At 41.6% G+C, this 20,625-nt stretch overlaps 1 protein-coding gene across 3 annotated transcripts; it reads right to left on the bottom strand.

The window, feature by feature from the left end:
- Positions 1-29: 29 nt before the first annotated feature.
- LOC113007350 (amyloid-beta A4 protein-like) lies at positions 30-20,577 on the bottom strand. Of its 3 annotated transcripts, none has more exons than XM_026143797.2 (18): positions 20,169-20,577; positions 13,561-13,728; positions 13,343-13,472; positions 13,132-13,244; positions 12,685-12,875; positions 12,385-12,605; positions 12,036-12,203; positions 8,443-8,576; positions 7,945-8,019; positions 6,971-7,129; positions 6,647-6,775; positions 6,447-6,546; positions 4,596-4,663; positions 4,158-4,296; positions 4,004-4,057; positions 2,221-2,312; positions 1,985-2,131; positions 30-1,907 (listed from the first exon to the last, which is right to left on the bottom strand). In XM_026143797.2, the coding sequence occupies exons 1-18, from the start codon at positions 20,226-20,228 to the stop codon at positions 1,806-1,808; spliced, it is 2,250 nt and encodes a 749-aa protein (XP_025999582.2). In that variant the 5' UTR covers positions 20,229-20,577; the 3' UTR covers positions 30-1,805. The 3 variants fall into 3 exon arrangements, with proteins under 3 accessions (XP_025999582.2, XP_080146957.1, XP_025999585.2); XM_080290831.1 differs by having other exon boundaries at positions 13,132-13,241; positions 20,169-20,370; XM_026143800.2 differs by lacking the exon at positions 12,036-12,203 and having other exon boundaries at positions 20,169-20,370.
- Positions 20,578-20,625: the final 48 nt, after the last annotated feature.

Here is a 20,625-nt window from a genome sequence, read left to right as displayed (position 1 = left end):
AAGACTCACATTGACAGACACCCAAATGCTTCTATGTACATTCAAAATTTTATTGATGGTATAGTGAGTGTAGAAAGCTTTTTCTAAGCAAATTGTTCATTTAACTACACACAGAGAAAGGTCACTGAATCAATGAGCAGAGGGACAAAGAGTTTGTTTCATCACTAGGCTCCAAAGATACCCAGAGTGAGCATCAATACAAATTGAAACATTGGCCTGATTAAGAGCTTCAGTCAGTGTCTATCCACGTGTGGGTGCAATGTGCAGGCGATATGTGTTGTATTTCTCATAGAAATGCACAATATGTCACATTCATGGTTAATAATTTAGAGAGAGGGCCATGTTTCCTCCTAATAAGTTACAGATTCGACAGGAGCTGAAATATTGAGCACAGGACAAACAGAAGCGCTGTACACGTATACATTGGTGATGTAGAAAAATAGAATGTGACATTTGGTGGAGGAATGTGTCCACAGAGGAGAAAATGTCTGATTTCCCCACGCCCAAACAGTCCTATTTATGAAATGCTCACATACGACGTCCCAAAGTGCCGCAATGTACAATATTGCTGACACAGCAAGAAGGAGAGGATAAACATGAGGGAAGGGGGGTTGGGAAAGAAATGACTGGAAGTGGGAATGGAAGTGAAGGAAGGTGTCGTCATCTGAATTATTTACAGCAAAGACAGTGGAATGATAGGCTTTCATAAAAACTTTCCATCTTAAAAGGTTTGAACCTCGAGCCTCTTTCTAAGAAAAATCCAAAGTGCAGCGACAGTTGGCATCAGAGACTGTAACAGCAATATTTGGTGGCAATAATCAAAACTCCCAAAAATGACAAGAGTGCATAGAACGCAAACAAGTAACACAATCATCTTCCTTTCGGATACTATTACACTTCATATATTACATACATAGAGCTTTTTTTTCTGCCCATGCAGCTAACACAACAGTGAAGCATGGAGATGAGCAATAAAGAGCCAAGATTCAGTTAAAGCAAGTCTGTGACGACAAAGCAGACCGGATTCTGAATACTCGTTTTTTTCTTCATGTCACAAAGAAGACGCCAGAAATGTACAATCCTTCTAAAATATCTAGGGAGAGGACCCCCCCCCCCCCCTCCCCCTCCTCGTCCTGAGGACCTTCACATACAGTATACTTTTAATCAGTCATCAATATTGCCATGCACTACATATACTTACAGCTAATCTCTGTCTTAATATATTACACGTTTAAAAAAAAAATGTTTTCCTGCTTTTACATATTTTTGATTGTATATATTTATGTATTTTTTTCTTCATTTTTTTCTCATTTTTTGAAAAATAAACCTGAAACACTATTCGTGCGACGGGTCGCTCTGAGAGCTCTCGTCGGACCGGTTTGAGGAGCAGTGAGGGAGTAATTGGTAAATTACAAGTTTCGGCTGTGGGTGTCTTACTGCCGTGATGTCGTATAAACAGTCGACGAGGGGTTTTCCAGTACAAATGCTATGAGAACTCCAGGGGCTGACTGAAATGTGTAGGTGTAACAGGATACCTTTGTCTAACCGGGCTGCTGGGTAATGCTTAGCTCTGTACAATCAAGGGATTTAAGGAGGCTTTGTTCCATATCAGTTTTCTTTGGCCCAAACCCCTGACAAAAATGTCTCCTTTCCTTACTTTCAAAGACACAAACCAGGCTATGCAGTCATCCTCGCACCCTTCACCTCCTGAACAGGGCGCTGAAGGTGCTGGGGCTGAGGGCAAAGGAGCTGAATGGAACAGAGCGCAGGCTGACACTGTGGGGGAAATGTTGTTGTGCAGCTTTTTAGTTCTGCATCTGCTCGAAGAATTTGTAGGTGGGATTCTCGTAGCCGTTCTGCTGCATCTTGGCCAGGTGACGCTCCTCTGGCGTCACAGCTGCATCCACCTTTGGACAAGAGGATGAGGAGTTACTAACACGCGAACCGTGTTTGATCTATGAGCACAAACTGGTGAGCCTTTTACCTCGATCACGCCGTGGTGAATTGAAGTGTACTGTTTCTTCCTCAGCATCACCAAGGTAATGACAATGACTGTTGCTATGACCACCCCACCAACCATCAGCCCGATAATGGCGCCTTTATTGGATCCAGCGTCATTAGCGAAAAACACCTGACATTAAAGAAAATAATAATAGTAAGTCAGTCATAAATCCCTGAAGGAGATGATATTTGATGACTGGGTTTGCTGGGTTTTCCTACCAGTTTTTCATGATAAACTTCATATCCAGCACTCTGCCTCTCTTCAGTGTCCATCCGCACTTCTGGCATCTCCTCCGGCTTCAGGGCAGACACTGAAACCACAGAATCAATCACCCAAATTAATCCCAGAAATCGAGCACATGGATTTCTGCATCTCTCCTAAAACAGAGAGAAACAGAAAATCATTTGCACCCACAGCCATCGACCTTTTAATTCTCATCCAAATAGCAGATGAGCTATTTAAGACATATGAATTTCCCTCTGGGATTAAAAAAAAAAAAAAAAAAAAAGATTCTTATCCTTAGTCTTATAGGAAATGAAGCAGTAGAAAGACATTTAGAGGTGAAATAAAACCCCAAACTGTCTTTTAATACACAAACAGCGGGAGGAGGTGATTTCATTTGACACTGGATTCCTGTAAAGTCCTCAGAGTACGTGGGATTATTTGCCCCCGTATTAATCTATCAAGTAGTTGAACAATTTTTGGTGGATCAAAGGACACTTAAAAGAGTCTCATCGAAACCCAGGAGCCAACCACATCTCAAATGAATCTCGAAACTGGATATAGACCTGCCTTGTAATTTTGAGATGTTTTTATTTGGCATAAGTGTCAACTGCTATTATCCAATTATAATCATTAATCCTTCACCAACAGCAACTGATAGAAAACTTGCGTGTGATTCAAATACAAATCATTTACAGGAAAGGATTACAACAGCTTTGTGCAGATGTTGCAACACTGATATGGACATATGCACACCACTTATTAATGTAACATTGTAGAGTATTTCAATCACTTTACTGCCCAGTATCTTGTTTGTGTGTGTTTAGTGTTATGAGAACATGTGTGCAGTAAGACTGCAAAACCACAATCAGCACCACAGCATGTGAGTCACGGTCTACTCTGTCTCACCCTCTTTATGGGAAATATGAGTTACTACCATAATGTCAGGAATACAGGGTACCACCTTTTTAAAAATTTCTCAGATATTCTTCTCACCTCATGATCCCACCATCATTAGGTGTGAGTCTCCTGTCACACTGTGGTGCTCCGATTCTTGGTGATGATGTCGCTGCCGTTATGGAGCTCACTTATGTTTATCTATGAGACACTTCTCTATCAAACACTAAATGTTTTTTTTTCCAAAAGGATCAAAAAGGCTACAACCTAATATTAAAGAAAGCCTGAAAGCTTTAGTGGAATTATAAAGACTCAGGAAACTGTAATAACTTATTGCTGTCTTTCAGCTCTCCAACTAACAGTTTAAAATCACTCATTTAAGGTTAGCTTTTCGCTCCTGATGCTTTTAGACGCCACTCTTCTTCCTCCTCTCATTTCCCTCATCCCCAAACCAATCGTGCCAGAACGCTTCCCCCTCCTTTAGCCTGGTTCTGCCAGAGGTCTCTTCATCATGTGTGTCCTCACAGGGGATTCTCTCTAATATATTAGGCTCTTTTTCATATAGTATAAAGCACCTTATAACAACTGTTGTTGAACTGGTGCTTATTAAATAACAGGAATTGAGTGAAACTGAATATAGCCAGTGTTATATTATGTTCATACTCCCTGAGGTTTCTCTCTTCAGTCTCCTTCTCTCATCTGCTTAAGAGGAGCACAAGTTGCACCTGTGCTGCTGTTTCGACTGACTCTTAGCATGAGGTCTGGCAAGTGCAATGTTAGAAACGACCTGAATTTTGAAACCTGTCCTTAATATGCAGTAAATGTATACGAGTGAGGATGTAAGTATGTACTTGTGTTTCCGTTTGGACTTCACATACATACCAGGCCGTGTGGGGAGTCCTCTGTCTGGAATTGGACGAGCATCGACGGGTTCAACTACAGAAATACAGCGTGTAACAAAAATATTCAATATCAAACCACATTTTTTAAAAGTTAATAAAATTCAATTTATGTCACAAAATGTAGTGTGTGTTACCATGGTTCTCTGTGTTGGGCTGATTGAAGCTCTCAGGGTGAATGAACCCCAGCCCATCCAGGCCAGGGTCCATAGGAGCCGAGCTGTAGGCCTGATCAGGCATCAGAGCGTCGTTGCCATAACTCACCCTGCCATCCATCTGCAAACACAGAGGAATGTTAATCAGGATACGTGGCGTTTGGGTGGCTTTTTATTTATAACCCGATCAAATTATGATGTCTATGTGGAAAAGATCACTAATAAAACCTCATTTAAACAGGCGCAGTATCACAACATCATTTTCTTTGTTAATCGCTTTAATTACACTACTCCCATCACGTCAGTGGTTACAGTGACTTTGTTTTGTCATGTCAGTCTATGTGATTCCAATATTTATGCCAGAATGTCCACGTTCACAAAGAAGACTTTGCATTTGTGAGTTGGTGCAACTTGACTCACCCGACCATCGCTCTGCAGTGAAGAGACTTGCTGAAACAGCTCCGCCTGAACTCGCTGCATTATAATTGCTACAAAGAAAAGGAACAAAATGAGAATGAAGCAGATGGTTAAGTGATGACAAATCCGAGAAAGGAATGTGGCGGTTAGAGGGAAAAACAAATCAAGGCTACACAATAGCCTAAAGTGGTGAAAGTAATCATGGCGGAATGAAACTGCATTATCAGTGTTTTAGTGTCCTGTAATCAGTGGACTTCAAACACATGTTAAAAGCATCGCTTTAATTCACACTACAGGGAGTTAAAGGGTACTGAATAAGTGTGGTTTGGATGGTTGTTGCATAACACAGATTGTATAATCTCAAGTTTTCTATTTAATCAGGACAACATAAGATCTCAGAATCTCTTTTTACATATGCTGCCCAAAGTAGCAGCACATACATAACAACAGTTAAGTACATGCAATTAGAAAATAAACATACATAAAAACAGAGAAACAACCAAAATTTATAAACTTTGTTGTCAATAAAAAATGAATACCTCAGTAAAAGTAACTGGATAATGCTGGAAACAAAGGTAATAATACTCAGGCGAAACATTTGCATCCGAGGAATTTAAAAATTGCCTTAAATTCATGAAGTTAGAGCAGTCCCTCAAGTTTTAGTTGATTCTCACTTATTTCAGGAGGAAATTCCAAATTCCGCATGACCCTTTGGGACAGGTAGAGGGAATGAATCTTGGGACCTTGGGGCCTAAAAGACAAGCTTCCCACACTTTTTTTGATGAACGCAATTACACTTGTTTTCTTAATAACGGCCAAAACTGGTCTGATTCGATATGTAGCCATCTGTAGTGGACTACAACGGTGAAACAGGGGAACTGCAAAAAACCCGATGAAAGATGCAACATTTATTATCTGACTTTTTCCACTCTCTTTTATGAGCTGAGACTCTGTCCGTTGAATATTACTGTCACTGTGGCTGGACTTATGCTTTGCCCTACACTAATGTTGAAAGGCATATTCATATTTCTGCCATTGTCAAATACAGGCTTTTGCAGTTACATATAATCTGTAGGAGTTGGTACACACCTCATGCTGTAACTGGCATATCTACATGAGATCTCCTCTGCTTCACCTTTCTTGGTTAAAACGCAAATCAAAACTAAGCTATCAGTCTTTCGATGAACCATGCTCGCCTTTATTTCTTTTTAATATTACATTCTGTTCAAGCATGGTCCCTTTGACCCATGCCTGAACAGCATGCCTTAGGAACGAATTGAGAAAGACTTTCTCCCAGCAGGTAAACTGCCCCGTCAAACAAACCAAACAAACAAACAACATAAAATATAAGTGAAAAACTTTAGTCATCGGCTTTCACAACAATTAAACAAACATGCTATTATGGTAATGGTAAATGGCAAATGGCCTGTATTTATATAGCGCTTTTACTAGTCCCTAAGGACCCCAAAGCGCTTTACATATCCAGTCATCCACCCATTATTATTATATGCCAAGTAAGACAAGTGCTGACAGGTGGAAGGTTTTTCCCATTCTGAAGGCAACAAAACAGCCATTTAATAGGACTGTCAAAATAATCCCTTTATGTCTGCTGAGCACTTGTACCTCTTGCTGAGTGAGCAATCGCGTTTAGCATGTGAATAAAACAACAAGAATACTTTCATAGATTTCGCAACCTATGACCTAATTTTAATACCAACTGCCTAAAACCAGTGAGGCACTGGAAGCTACAAATGACATTTGGATGAATTCTCAGTAATAGATGTTTCGGGGATTTACTGTGATGAGTGTCCTCAACCTTTGACTTTTAAGAATAAGACATGAATAAACACATACCGACTTGGTTTTGGATCTCATTTGCCACACTTGGCACCTTGTAGAGCAGACCCAACGACTGATTCATCCTCTCATCAATGACACGAAGATGAGTCAACACCTGGAGATGAGAAAAAAACCCACTTTGTGATTGTGTCTATTTTAAAAGCCGTAACTTATTTTTATGATGCTTAAAGACTTTGACTGTTTGATCCAGATACCTGAGGGCGGATCTGAGCAGCCTTCTTGGGATCGACTGTGCGGACATGCTCATAATGCTTCAGCGTGTGCTGCCTGTCCTTTTGCTCTGCGCGGATGTACTTTTTCAGCAGGCTCAAAACTTGACGGGGCTGGTGGTGGCACAGGGTTATGTAATAAGTGGAATTATAACACGTTGGATACGCTTCTTAAACATGTGCGCCTTGCTGATAAACAACCTCAAAAGACTCATTGATCGAAACTGTTTGGCACCAATTTAGAGTATTAAATCAATGTAGCGTTCCTGTTATTAGGATGTTGTTAGGTGTGTGGGGACGTGCACGTACCCGTGGAGGATTGGCCTGCAGGGCGCTTAGGTAATTTTCGAGAGCCCGGCGTCGGCGGCTGTTCAGCAGAGCTTCCACCCGGGCCATGTGGGTTTCCACCAGCTGCTGCCTCTCCCCCGCTGCCTCCTGCTCCAAAGCCTCCACCTTTATCTGGAAGTGCTGCAGATACAGTACTTTTTACACAGTCGGTATATGAACAAATACCCACACTGCATTACGGTAGAAACATGTGTTTGGAAAGAAGAGGTCTGTCTTATTTCCACCATTAAATACAATGATACACTTTCAACCTCAGGCCTGACAGATATATTGGCTAACAAGTATCACAGGCTGATATTGGCCATCATCATTTATTTATCTGAAATGTATTCTACAGGGTTAAAAATACTGACGACCTCCAATGCTACTCCTCAGCCTTCTTGAGTTATCACATTTACAAGATTTTCAGAAGACTTGACATGTGGACCTTGAGGTCAAGTATTTTAGTAGATGCACATATGGTATCAATTTTCAAATTTTACGTTGCCTCATTCTTGAATTGTCTTGTTCATAAACTTGGATGTCCATGCTGCTCGCCCAGCCACCCATCGGGATGACGACAGCACCCCATCGTCCTTTTACTGCTCAAGTGTAAGTTTAACCTCTCGCTGACCCTTTTCAGAATATCAGCTGACACATCGTCAATTACAATTATTAAATCTTATTTTTAGCTCCCCATCGCAAACTCCATGGACATTTAAATCCATTCAATTCATTAGGGTTAATTAAGATATAATAACTCACTTAACTGGCTTTAAATGTAATCTCCCTTATAAATGCACCCGTAACCAAGAAACTCTAAATTCTATTTCTCTTCAACTTTTGCCAAATTTGTCCTGGATAATATAAATCTCAGTTATGTAATGTATATGTATGTAATGTAACTCTTTTTGGCAATTAGACATTTACAGCAGACACTGTGGCCTGATTCCTACCTGGATGACTGCTTTCTTGTCTGCACGAGGCAGATTCTTGGCCTGCCTCTCAGCCTCCTCCCACTCCTTCATAACCTGAAGTGTCAGATTGAAAGAAAAAGCAAGACGTTTAAGCTTCTGTCATGGTCTACATCAGCGGTCCCCAACCCCCGGGCCTCGGACCGGTCCGTGAGTCATTTGGTACCGGGCCGCGAGAGTTGAGGCTCAGGTGTGAAATGTATGGTTTTCAGGGTTTTAATCGGTTTTCAGCGTTATTTTGTTATTGTTTTTATCGTTAACTCGGTTTTCCTGGGTCTTTTTACGTGTGTCATCTTTTTTTTTTTTTTCGGTACCGGTACTAGTTTTATTTTGTTGTATTTATCCGCGACACCTTAAAGGCCGGTCCGTGAAAATATTGTCGGGCATAAACCGGTCCGTGGCGCGAAAAAAGGTTGGAGACCGCTGGTCTACATCACATTGAGAGGAATGCTTACGATAAGAAAACACACAAACACACACCTGGGACATCTTTTCACGGTGTTTGGCTTCCAGGCTTTCTTTGGCCTTCTGGAAGTCTGTGTGTTCGCTGTCGTCACCGGGTGATTCCAGGTAGCGATCCACAGCATCTGGAGGACTGGGGGCCATTGTTGGTACTGGATGAGAGTACGGGGAGATGGGAATTAAACACAGAGCAGTTGAAAGCAAACTGAGGTGCAGAACAGAGATAGACAGATGTTTAAATGCAGGAAAAACACTGAAATCGGTCAGCTGGAAACCCACAATGCATTCAGTTATAAACAATTCCACTTGTTTGATGAAAGGGTGGGTTAGGGACTTGAGAGATTAGGTACACACAGAAAATTAATGGAAATTCTATGTAAATATTTACATAAGAGATAAGCAGGATTTCAGGGGACAGAAAGTGAAGTGTTTCCCACAGTTTTGTGTGTCTGTTGAATGTGGGACCATGGAGATAAGGACTGCTCAGTCAGGATGAGGGCCGACTGTATCGCTGATGATTTCGCCGTGAGGAAACGGAAACCAGCTTAAAACTTAAAAGAGTGCATTCCCTTTTTCCACACACACCACCAACACACATCTGGTTAAGACACACCGATGGAATCTTCACTACTACAGAGCTGCAGGCACAATTTTTTTTTTCTTTTACAAACACACACTGCAGTGTGAAGCATGCAGACACACACGGGTATAGAAACGCATGCAGACACAAGGTGGCATTCACCGTTGGGTCTTCACACTGTTATGACGGCGGTGCGGGTTAGAAATGATTCAATGAGTGATTAAATGGTTTGGAGGTGAACGACTGTGTCATGGCCACTCTGCACCATGGAAACTCTCCCGTTGGCCAGTAGGATTTAAAAAACTAAACTAAACAAAAAAAACAAAAACAGAACACTGCTGGCACTGAGTCACGCACTAATAAAACTGCAGTTTATCTTCATTTAATCCCTCGTTTATCATTCTAATTAAGCAGAATTAACCCTGTTTTAGTGATTTGCTTAAACCCACAGTGTCCAGAGGTTTCAGGGAGTAATCAGCCTATTTAAATAATGAAATTTATTTTTTTCATATTTCATATGTGGGTTTGACTTATAAGGGAGTTCTCATAAAGAGGTATCTGAATTGCAAAGAAGCAGTGAAATCACAGATCTGTGAAGCCTGCTGACACGTTAACAATATTACTTATATAATGTTAAAGTCACTTTTCAATGCAAATTAGTTTGATTTGTAGGATTTCACACATTAAAACTAACTAGGAAAATAGGATTTCCAAAAAAAATAAATAAAATAAATCTACATGCCACGTTATCTGTTGTTAACGCCAGCAAAGATGTATTTCAACATCGAGCTACCACAGGGTGAGTACACTATTGTGCAAGCTACACCTGTTAAGAACACAAAAGAATGTTATTGAAAATTATGTAAACATTTGAGCTGCACTCTTAGCCAAAAACCCCACATGTGTTTGTTTAACGCTGTGTTTGAACCTCGTGTGCTACAGTGAAATCTATAACAAAGGCAGCAGCTAAACTCTCTCGAGGCAGGCGTTGCCGATTTGCAACTAACAATCTGATTACCCCACATACATATTTTATGAGTTTTTTTTACTCAGAAGTAGAGATGGACCGATCCGATATTACGTATCGGTATCGGTCCGATACTGACCTAAATTACTGGATCGGATATCGGAGAAAAATAAAAAATGTAATCCGATCCATTAAATATCACGAAAGCACCTCACAAAACTTTCAACACGCCGTAACTCACCTCAGAACGTTAGCACGTCGGAGCAGTATGCATCACGTGATAGAGCGGCTGTGGCATGCGGGACCTGTCGGTGGTCTGGATAGCATGTGGAGCTTCGCTAGCAACCCGGCATTTCATCTCCGACAAAGTTATCCCCGAGAGAAGTAAAGCAAGTGTGTAAGTCCATCTCTGAATGTTTGTAAAGCATTCCTGCGTTAAGCTTAACAAGCGATATATGGAGCGACTGCCTCTTCTTGCTGCTACTTCAATCATGAAACTGCTTAACGATCAGCTGATCGGCTTTTCTGTCGCGAGTCCGTCTCTCTGGTTTGTTTTTGGCCCACTTTGCACCAGAAAGAGGAAACCAGCGGCTGAACAACAGCAGCACGTTTAAGCTTGATCAGCTGTTGTTAGAATTTATTTATTATTACTTTCTACTCGAGGATCTTTTTCTACGTAGCTGACGGCTGGTAACTGTGCAGGGGCGGATCTAGCAAAGTTTAGCCAGGGGGGCCGATAGGGCATTAACAGGGAAAAGGGGGCACAAAGACATACTTTTCTTTCTTATTCTCATTTAAAATGTCTAGCTTTTAATAAATAATTATCCGAATCTTACACCCAAAGTTTTAATTTGATGTAAAATGAATAGAAGTCAATTACTGTATATAGTGACTATTAAGTCTAATATATATACCCTAGTAAGCTATAGTACTTTTTCCTTTGGGAAGGAAAAAGTACTATAGTACCTTTGGGAAGGTACCATCTGTACAGACTGCACAGATGGTACCTTTGGGAAGGTACCATCTGTGCAGTCTGCAATTTTGTTGAAGAAAGATGTTGAATCTATTTAATATTTCTTGAAAAATAATTGATTTCTGTGCTTTTTTTTCACACTGCATCAAATTAAGGTTGATTACGTCGATTAAGCATCATGAGGTGGAGCGTTAGGGGTGATTCCCTATTTTTTATTTATTTATTTTTGTTGTTGCTGGGAGTTGGAACCCTATTAGTTAGGTTGCTTAATATTTACGCTAAGTACTCTTTAAAATACCAGAATAGGGAGGATGGTGTAGGTTTAAGTTTATTAGATTGATCAGTATTGCTGAACTATGAAATATTTTTTTTTTGCATATAGGTATAACAGAATAGCTTTAGTGTAGTTGTTGTTTTAAACTTGAGTATGAACTTATACAAAATGCAGCAAGATATTAAAAAAAAACAGTTTTGTTGATTAAAAAACACTGTATCGGATTCATATCGGTATCGGCAGATATCCAAATTTATGATATCGGTATCGGTATCGGACATAAAAAAGTGGTATCGTGCCATCTCTACTCAGAAGTACCACTGCAGGACTTGGTTGTGCATTAGCAACAAAAGGTTTAATTTGAGCCTGAGAGGGTTAATGTTAGAGTTAGGGGGGGGGGTTCTCTTTTTACCTAAAAAACAAAATGAGCAATATTCCCCAGAGTGTCAGCAGTTATTTGGTACACTGTATGTGTGCCACATTTTCACTTTTGACTTTTGAAAGATTTTTCTCCTCAGGTAGAACTAACAATGATTTGGTCCTTTTGAACTAGGTTTGCTCACAGCCTTGTAATGTTGTGGCCCTCTTTTTTCTTACAGTTACAAATACAGTTTCTATCTTGATGGAAAAAATGATGAAATGAATGAAACTACAGCCAGTTGTCAGTGCTCTGAAAGGTTAACAGGCCTCAGACGATAAGGTCAGTGAGAGACAGAAAGAACGAGCGAGCCAGAGAAACAGTCTGTAGCAGCCTGAGGACAGGAATCAGGCTCCTGATGTGGACACTTCAGATTGTAGCTTCAGTCCCGGGACTTACACGAGCTGCTGCAGACAGCGAGGCAGTACTCCTCCGACTCAAAGTTATTCCTGTTGCCCCCACAGCCCCCAAACAAGAAGGGGGCGCAGCGGCCCGTCTCAGGCATGAAGTACCAACGCTCCAGCATGGCGTGACATGGGCCTGACTCAGCACGAGCCCAACAAACCGCTGAGACATGTACACATAGGCAAATTAAACATGAATGCAAAAGGTGAGGTTTGGAATTTTATGGGAGACAGAAGTAACTCAACATAGCGACACATGATGGAAATCAAACCATGAACAAAAAACAAACAAACAAAAAAACTTAAGGAGAGTGAGAAGAGGGCAGAACTGCTTCATTTCTCACCTCTAACGACCTCTTCAACTGACTCAGTGGTGGTGGTTGTCGTTGTTGTCATGGCGATGCTAGCGTTGGGCTCATCGCCATCTCGGTCATCCGTCATATCGACTTCCTCGTCATCTTCTTCTCCATCCCCGTTGTCATCCCTTTCAAACGTTTCCACCTCTTCTTCCACATCCTCGTCATCCTCCCTGGCGGCCAGCTGTATGTCCGTTGGGCGGGTCATGCTGCGGTCAGAACGGGTGGTTCAGCCTTTGTATCAACAGGCGTGCACAGAAACGAGTCAAAGTCCACCTGTGATCGTACCTGTTATCAGAGTATTCGCTCTCAGCTCCGCCCCACCACACATCGGATTCCTCCCCCTGAAGCTGTGCGCTGTCTGACTCCCGTTCAGCCCAGGCCGGGCAGCACACAAACTCCACCCCTCGAAAACGGTCTATACCACATGGCAGCAGCATCCCATAGTCGTGGAGATTCATGGAGCGGTCTCCGCAGTACTAATTTTAACAGCACACAGCATCCAAAATCAAACACCATAATGTTCAATCGGTTTAATCCTTATGAGAGCTAATTGCGGCAAACCCAGAAACCTGAACTATGGCTTACTGAATATAAACAGCACAGAAAAGGGCAAGAATAACTCAGAAGAAAGTGCCAGGGAAGGCTGACAGCACTGAGTCATACAGTGGCGCTACCACAGAAACAGAAGGACAATGAGGGAAGCAAACAGACACAAAAAGCCACCCTCCTCACCTCTTTGGCTACAGTGTGCCAGTACAGGTGGCTCTCGCATTGATCCATACGCTCCTGGTGCAGAAACTTACACTTGTCGGGAACGAGCAGGGCGTCACTCACAAACTCTCCTACTGCAACAGAAATACACCTTTTTGCATGTATTGTACACTTTTAAAGATGCAACCATGCATAAACACACTCAGTAACAAAGGGACTAAAACAAGCTCACCCAGACAGCGGTGTGGCACCACAATATGTGCATGACTGCGGCATTGCCTGCGGTCCTTCTTGCACCAGTTGGAGATACTGACAGGCTGGTTGGCCTCCACAACATTTGTAATCTGCAGCTCTGGGTACACCTGTGCAAACATGGGAGATTTGAATGTTATTGCTGCAATACTTCATACCTCTCTCTCTCTGCAGTGCTGTTTTACTCGGTTGAAATACCTCCTGGCAGTACTGCAGGATGCCCTCCTTGGTGCCAATGCAGCTCTTGGTACCAGAAGGGTCGGACTCCCATTTGCCGCTCTGCACATTGATGTGCATGTTGAGCTTCCCGCAGAACATGGCCACCTGGGGCTCGGTTAGCAAACCCACCGAGTCATCATCTGGCACCTGGACAGAGAAAAAGTATAAAACAGAACAATAACGAAAACTACCAAACTCCCTAAAGTATAGCTTATCCATAAATATCTCATCATGCAGCTTATACTGTATGTACCAAGTTCCTCTGAAGTCATTCTACTGCATACTTCAAATATAAAGTAGTGAGATTAGTAAGTCATAAAGATGAATGCTTTTAAATTCCTCAACAATACTACTGCCATAGAACAGCACATTTTTTGTTTTCTTAATCTGTCTGTCAAGTCTGGCTTTACTCCATTAGTTAAAGTACAATGGGAGTGTTCAGAAGGGAAAATAAAAGTAATCTACAAGGTATTAAATTCTAGCTACGAAAAAACCCCCATAAGGTATAAATAATGTCTTTCCATAGAACCGGGTTTGGCAGTCGATTTCATAGGATACTGCTATCAGCATATTTTTCCATCCTTTTTGTTTGGGACACAATTGGTGGAAGTCTCTATGTGTTTTCGCCTTTGTGAGGCCTTGATTTTCTGGCAGATAACACAAAAAAGCTGATGGTGCACACTGACAAAACGCTAGCCTCTGAGCCAACTGTTGCCAATTATTAAATGACTAATTCTGACATTATGATGCGTTTGCCTGTGAATAACAGCACATAATTAGACTCCTGTGAATATGCATGTCATAACCCATTGTTTCTAGTAGCTGTTCTGCCTGGTCTGCATTATGTTACCCAATTACTCACTTATTTATATTTCTAATTACATCTTCTTGGGGCATATCAACTGAGGATGTGTGTGGTTTAATATCTGCTGAAGGGCACATCATTCCACTCATAGCTATTCACCCCATATACTAGGTGGGTGTCTCGCTCCAAATATCTGTAGCATCAATACTAACGCTGGTACTAGTATTGGATCGATACGAGCGCAATAGGATCGATACTTTGTTTCTACCCTCCGAGTTCAGTATACAGCCCACTGAATTGTGTTAAAAAAATATTTTCTTTTGGAAATGTAAGAATAAAGCTCAAATATTAATTTTAAAAAATGTCTGAAACTTTTTGTGTTGACTGTCACATTTACTTTATTCCAGCTTATAGCACGTTTAAACAACAGAAGTTCACCCAAAGCACTTCAGAGAGGGGCAGATGTGCATTCCAGGTCTCACCCCAAAAAAGCAGTCTCAAACTACATGAAAAGCTGAAAGCTGTGAAAATCATGATTTAGTGGTCATCAAAATGTGTTCAAAAACCTTCTTGTGTCCTCTGTAGTTAAACCTAGTTTTTACCAACTAGGTCTAATCTCTAAAGCCAAGCCATACTTACCACATGAGGATCTTGAAAAACATATTCATGCCTTTGTCACATCTAGATTAGACTACTGCAACTCCCTATACACTGGTCTCCAATCTGCCCTTCTACATAGACTGCAACTTTCTCAAAATGCTGCGGCACGCCTCTTAAATGGAACTGGTAGGTTTGAGTCTATTACCCCAATTCTCTTTGACCTACAATGGCTTCCCATTAAATATCGCATTGATTTTAAAATCTTATTGCTTACTTTTAAAATCATAAAAAATATTGCACCTAGCTACCTTACTGATCTTCTCAGCCTCTATATTCCCAGGAGAGCACTGAGATCAACAGGCTTATTGCTCTTGGTGCAACCTAGGTCACAGCTAAAGACCAGAGGTGACCGTGCTTTCGCTCCAGTTGCACCTAACATCTGGAACAATCTCCCACAAGCTATTTGTGTGTCTGATTCGATCCAGACTTTTAAATCTCAATTGAAAACGTATCTATTTGGTTTAGCCTTCCTGGCTATCTAGAGTACGCTTCTTGTAAGTATACTCTCATGGAACCCCTTTTCTTCTGTTTTGTTGAACAATGTTTTGTATTGATTTTACCTTTGAAGTTTTATTTTGATATCTGCTTACCTTGTATGCTTAATTAATCAATGCTTTCTACCTGCTAGCTTATTTGCATTTTGCTACTACCGGTACTTTTACTGGATTTTGTGAAGCACTTTGGTGTACCTCTGATTTTAAATTTGCTATACACATAAAACTGTATTGCATTGTACAATTTGCAGATTGATGATGCTTTAGATCATAAAGCAACCTCTTCTCGGTGAGAAGCCGGGGCTTGGGAGAGCCCGATTGTCCTGCGGAGACGTTTCCCATAAGGCTGGCCAACATGATAGACAATGGGCAGGGCTGTGAGTACTCAGACTGTGTTTACTGAACGCAACATGGATAAGATCTTGGAGAAGCTCATGGCTCTGCAATATGGATAAGATCTTGAGGTGACACTGCAACGGGAATTGAGAGACCTGGTGGCCAGTGATGGACATTAGACCAACTGCAAAATTGGATGCAGTTTGTTCGCACTGACCAAAACAACTACCATCTCACCTCATTCTGCCCCCTGGCACCAGCTGGATGCTCAAGGCAAAAGCTGATAGGAATAACAAAATTCTCCCTTAGATAACAAAACTGTTTTTGTGACTTTCTCCCACCTTCTTCAAGGCCACCCGTGTTGACCAAAGATTGTGGACTTTTGCCTAATCGAGTAAAGGGAGACTTTCTCTCGGCTGAACACGGAGAAAACACACACACACGCATATGGGCTCAAATTGTGGTCATAAATATTTTGTACTTTTAAATCAGGATTTGTATATGTAAAAAGAATTTGTGCGTGCGTAAAAAAGATTTGTTTCAAGTTACAAGTACGAATTTTGACCCTATTTTTCTTCCTTTCATCTGGTTGGTCAATGTCATGTCAATCACAAATTTAACTATCCAATCAGAGAATAGATGGGTTTGTCTGTCAGAGGGGCACTTTTTTGAACTGCAGGTCCTTGAAGGGTAATACAGTTGGAAGCTAGAGGATCTCTATGTAAATATCCGATAGAAGCTAGGTCCCCTAACTTTCAGTAGCTGTTGAAAGGATAAAGTTGTGGTATATCAGTGGTTAGAAATACCATTATTACTTTAGGATGAGTTTAACACAAAGTCAGGGCTGACCCGGCTGCTGAGCTCTGTGGGTTTTTGCAGCAGCTCTACCTGTACTAGATGCACCTGCTCCTTGTCGTTTCTATCTCTGACTCTGACGCTGTTGAAAAGGCTCTGGAGGTCCCTGTATTAAGCACGTAAACCTGTGACACAAAACTCGGACCACCACAGACTGTTTTCCTTCGTGGTGATCAGTGTGGTCAAGTTACTTGAAAAAAGTAATCAGTAACTAATTACTGATTACTCCCCCCAAAAAGTAATCCCGTTACTTTACTGATTACTTATTTTCAAAAGTAATTAATTACTTAGTTACTTAGTTACTTAGTTACTTTTTAAAAACACGATTTACAACCTGAAGAGGTGATAAAGTGATAGATCTTTCAGCCCAATTCTACTTTTTCTACATAATCCATCATACAAAATGTAATCAAATGCAAAAGTCTCTTTTTTTAACTTGTTTTATCAGTTTTAATCTTTTAACTTTATGCATCAAGCAAAACATTTAATTATATGCAACATTCTCTGACTTGAATAAATTAGTTTAACATTTATACCTATTTTCTACACATTCCAGCACATAAAATTAAATATTTTTTGTGTTTTCACTCACTCTTTCAAACAGATGCAAGTAAAACACAGCAGAAAATAAATAAAGTCAAAGACTCAGCAGTCCTTTTGCTCTATTTTCACCTGTAAAGCAGGAGCAGGGTAGGCGGAGGGTTACCCTGGTGTAGGTGTGCTGCGGTCAGTTGAAGAATCCGCGCGAGTGTCTCTGTGAGTTTCCCATCACGTCGTAGCTACTCGGTGCTTGCTCGGAAGTTTAGGGGTTTTTTTCGCTGGAAAAAGAAGTTTTCTTCCCACGCACGATGGACGCTAATGTTTTTGTCACTTTTTATGGAATCAAACTCAAAGTAAGGTCAGTACTTCCACACTTTAAACGCTGCACGCTCATACTCTCTCCCGCACTCGATATATTATCCATTGTTGATCTGCACACAGCTGCTGTCACCAACGTCGCACTTGCTTACGTCACTGTCATGAGACATTCTCGCAAAAAAAATCACGGTTTTAGTAACGCAGTAACGCAGCGTTCCTACGGGAAAGTAACGGTAATCTAATTACCGATTTTGCAATAGTAATCCCTTACTTTACTCGTTACTTGAAAAAAGTAATCAGATTACAGTAACGCGTTACAAGTAACGCGTTACTGCCCATCTCTGGTGGTGATGAAGGAAAACGCTGTGCTGCACTGCTGGCATGTAAAAGGGCATTTATTCCCTTCAAGGACCTGAAGCTCCATAAAGCACCCCTCCAATAGCCAAACCCATCTGTTCTCTGATTGGATAGTTAAATTTGTGATTGACATGACATTGGACAAACAGAAGAAAAATAGGGTCAAAATTCATACTTGTAACTTGCAACTTGAATGCAGTTTCACACATATTTTTTTGGCTAAGCCCACACACAAATCTTTTTTTACGCACACACAAATTCTTTTTACACATACAAATCCTGATTTACAAGTACAAAATATTTCTAACCACAATTTGAGCCCATACACGCACACGTACGCATGTACACTGACACAGACCCACCCCCCGCTTCCCGCCCCCTCCCTTCTCAAACTGATTTCCTGTTGGAGCTCAGTCTGGGGGGAGTTCTCCTCCTTCTGGGTCGCTGCTCGTGTGGTCGACCGGCCAGTCAGCTGAACAGTTTTGCGTTCTTAAACGTCATGCTGCTCTGTTGTATCTTAATTGCCCCTTGGGGATAAATAAAGTCTCTCTGACTCTGATAAATCATGACACACTGCCTTCCCTGGTTAAAAGTATAGGCAACACTGGCCCTTGATTTACTTGGTATCACATTGATATCAAATTTGCGTTATCACAGCACTACCATATACTCCATTACTTATTTATGTCTTTCAAAGTGACGCTGCCTGTTTTCATATTTAAGCCTCAACCAGTTTTTCATAAAGCCGCATGTTACTAGTAAACCAATCCAAGATTACCCTAAAATAACTTAATGTATTTTGGTGCTGCAGGGCTTGTATATCATTTTCACATTACGACAAAAAAAACAAAACAAACAATAAAACAAAAATAGAGAAAGCGAAATCACTACAGCATAATAGGCTTGTGTGTGCTGGGGTAAACTAAACTGGCAAGAGAGTAAAACAATCCTCGGTATGCTTACCGTGACAAACCTCGTGGAAAATTATAATCTCTATATCGCCGGAGGCTTGGTGCGTAAAAGGCAGCACAATGCTGATTTCAACGTTACAAAACAAATGCAGCTCAAATGTCACGACAGACACGGGTATGGTGTCGATAGTGTGTACCGCATAATTTTGCTGTGGAGACATTTTCACTGCACCACACACAGGGGCTGGTGAGCCTGCAGCGTGAAAAACAACCCCTTCGCCGTGAATGTAACGTGACAATGAGGGAAAATGCACTAATTGATTTACAGGTGCCCATTCATCCTTTTTTCCAGCTGTCCTGGGCAACATATTCCTCTGTGGTCCATCAGAGGAACACCAAGCTGCAGGCGCCATCTTGCTTGTGTGAAACTAATAAGGCTGCATCCTTTTTCCATTCTCCTCAGCAGTTTCACCGCCCCGCAGCTCCGCTGGACCAGGCGGCCCAGCGCGATATTATCTACGCTATATAAAAATAAATAAATAAATAAAAGGCTGGTGTCACCGGACACAGCTGGGTTATTTACACACAACCCTTCTTGTTTTTCTAGAATGGTACTGGGTTTAAATCCGTCCAGGTATTTAACAGTGGACTTGACATTTACAGCTGTGTTGTCATTTTCTAGAAAAAAGCTAGCCACCGTTAGCTCCCTACACCCTTCTCGGTGCTATAACCCGGCGAAAGGCGTAGCGGTTAAACTGTTAATACTTCTCTTAACGTAAAAATCAAACATTAATGAGTAGTAGAAGAATGAAAAAAAACACACTCCGTGATTAATAACATCCGACATGACAGGGCCAAGATACCAACCACTGACATCTAACGGTAGGCCGCGGTAGCATTGCTGACATTCCTGGTTTGGTGGTTTATTTTGCGCAGCGACTCTGTGTGTGTACACTGCAGGTCTGCGATTAAGGTGGATTCACAGGGCATATTTTCACCTCTGTTAAAAACAGAGGACATCCATTTATAGGATTAAAGGCTGCGTGGGCCGCTCACAAGCCTTTACATCGCGTTATCTTTGGCAGCAGCACCTTCTAATAGCTCTTATGTCATCCATTAGCAGCCACGCCGTGTTGTTATGACTCCATCTAATCTGCATATGTTATTTTTTAATAGTCGTTATGAAGATTAAACACGGTGTGCGTATGGAGAGGGGGTGTCGGGGTTAGTGTTTGACAGCTACGGTGGCATAAGAGTCTGGCCCAGGTAACGGTTAGCCGCCACAGGCTGCGGTTTCTCCGCTAAACTCACCTCGGATGAAAGCGTCAAGGTCGCCGCGAGTAACAGCAGAAACGCCGCGTGCTCCCCCATACCGTCCTCCCGGTGTCCAGCAGCGCCGTTATGTTCACGATTTGTCCGTTTGCACAAAGAGAAATGTCGGAATATGCGTCGACGCAGTCCTGATCCTGCTGATCCAGCTCCCGGTGACGGCGCGAGGCTGGAGGATGTGTTTGGATTGGTGGGAGCGGGCGGAGGGAGCGCGTGTGTGTGTGCGCACGCGCTTACATGTCATTGAGAACCTTTACAATAACAACTACAACATCACCCATTTCAAATAAGATTGTGTTTCATACATTTATGCTGCAAGTCTCTAATGTCCAAACCCACGAGTGTTTTAATATTCTTTGTCCTCAGTAGGTGGCGAGACTTTCGCCGCGTTAGTTATTGATTTCCTTTTATAGGCGTAGTGTGACGGTATTCCGGAGAG

This window comes from Astatotilapia calliptera, chromosome 16 (assembly GCF_964374335.1).
Source record: "Astatotilapia calliptera chromosome 16, fAstCal68.1, whole genome shotgun sequence".
NCBI lineage: Eukaryota > Metazoa > Chordata > Actinopteri > Cichliformes > Cichlidae > Astatotilapia > Astatotilapia calliptera.
Note: the sequence above shows the minus strand (reverse complement) of the source record. Positions and strands in the feature narration are given on the sequence as shown.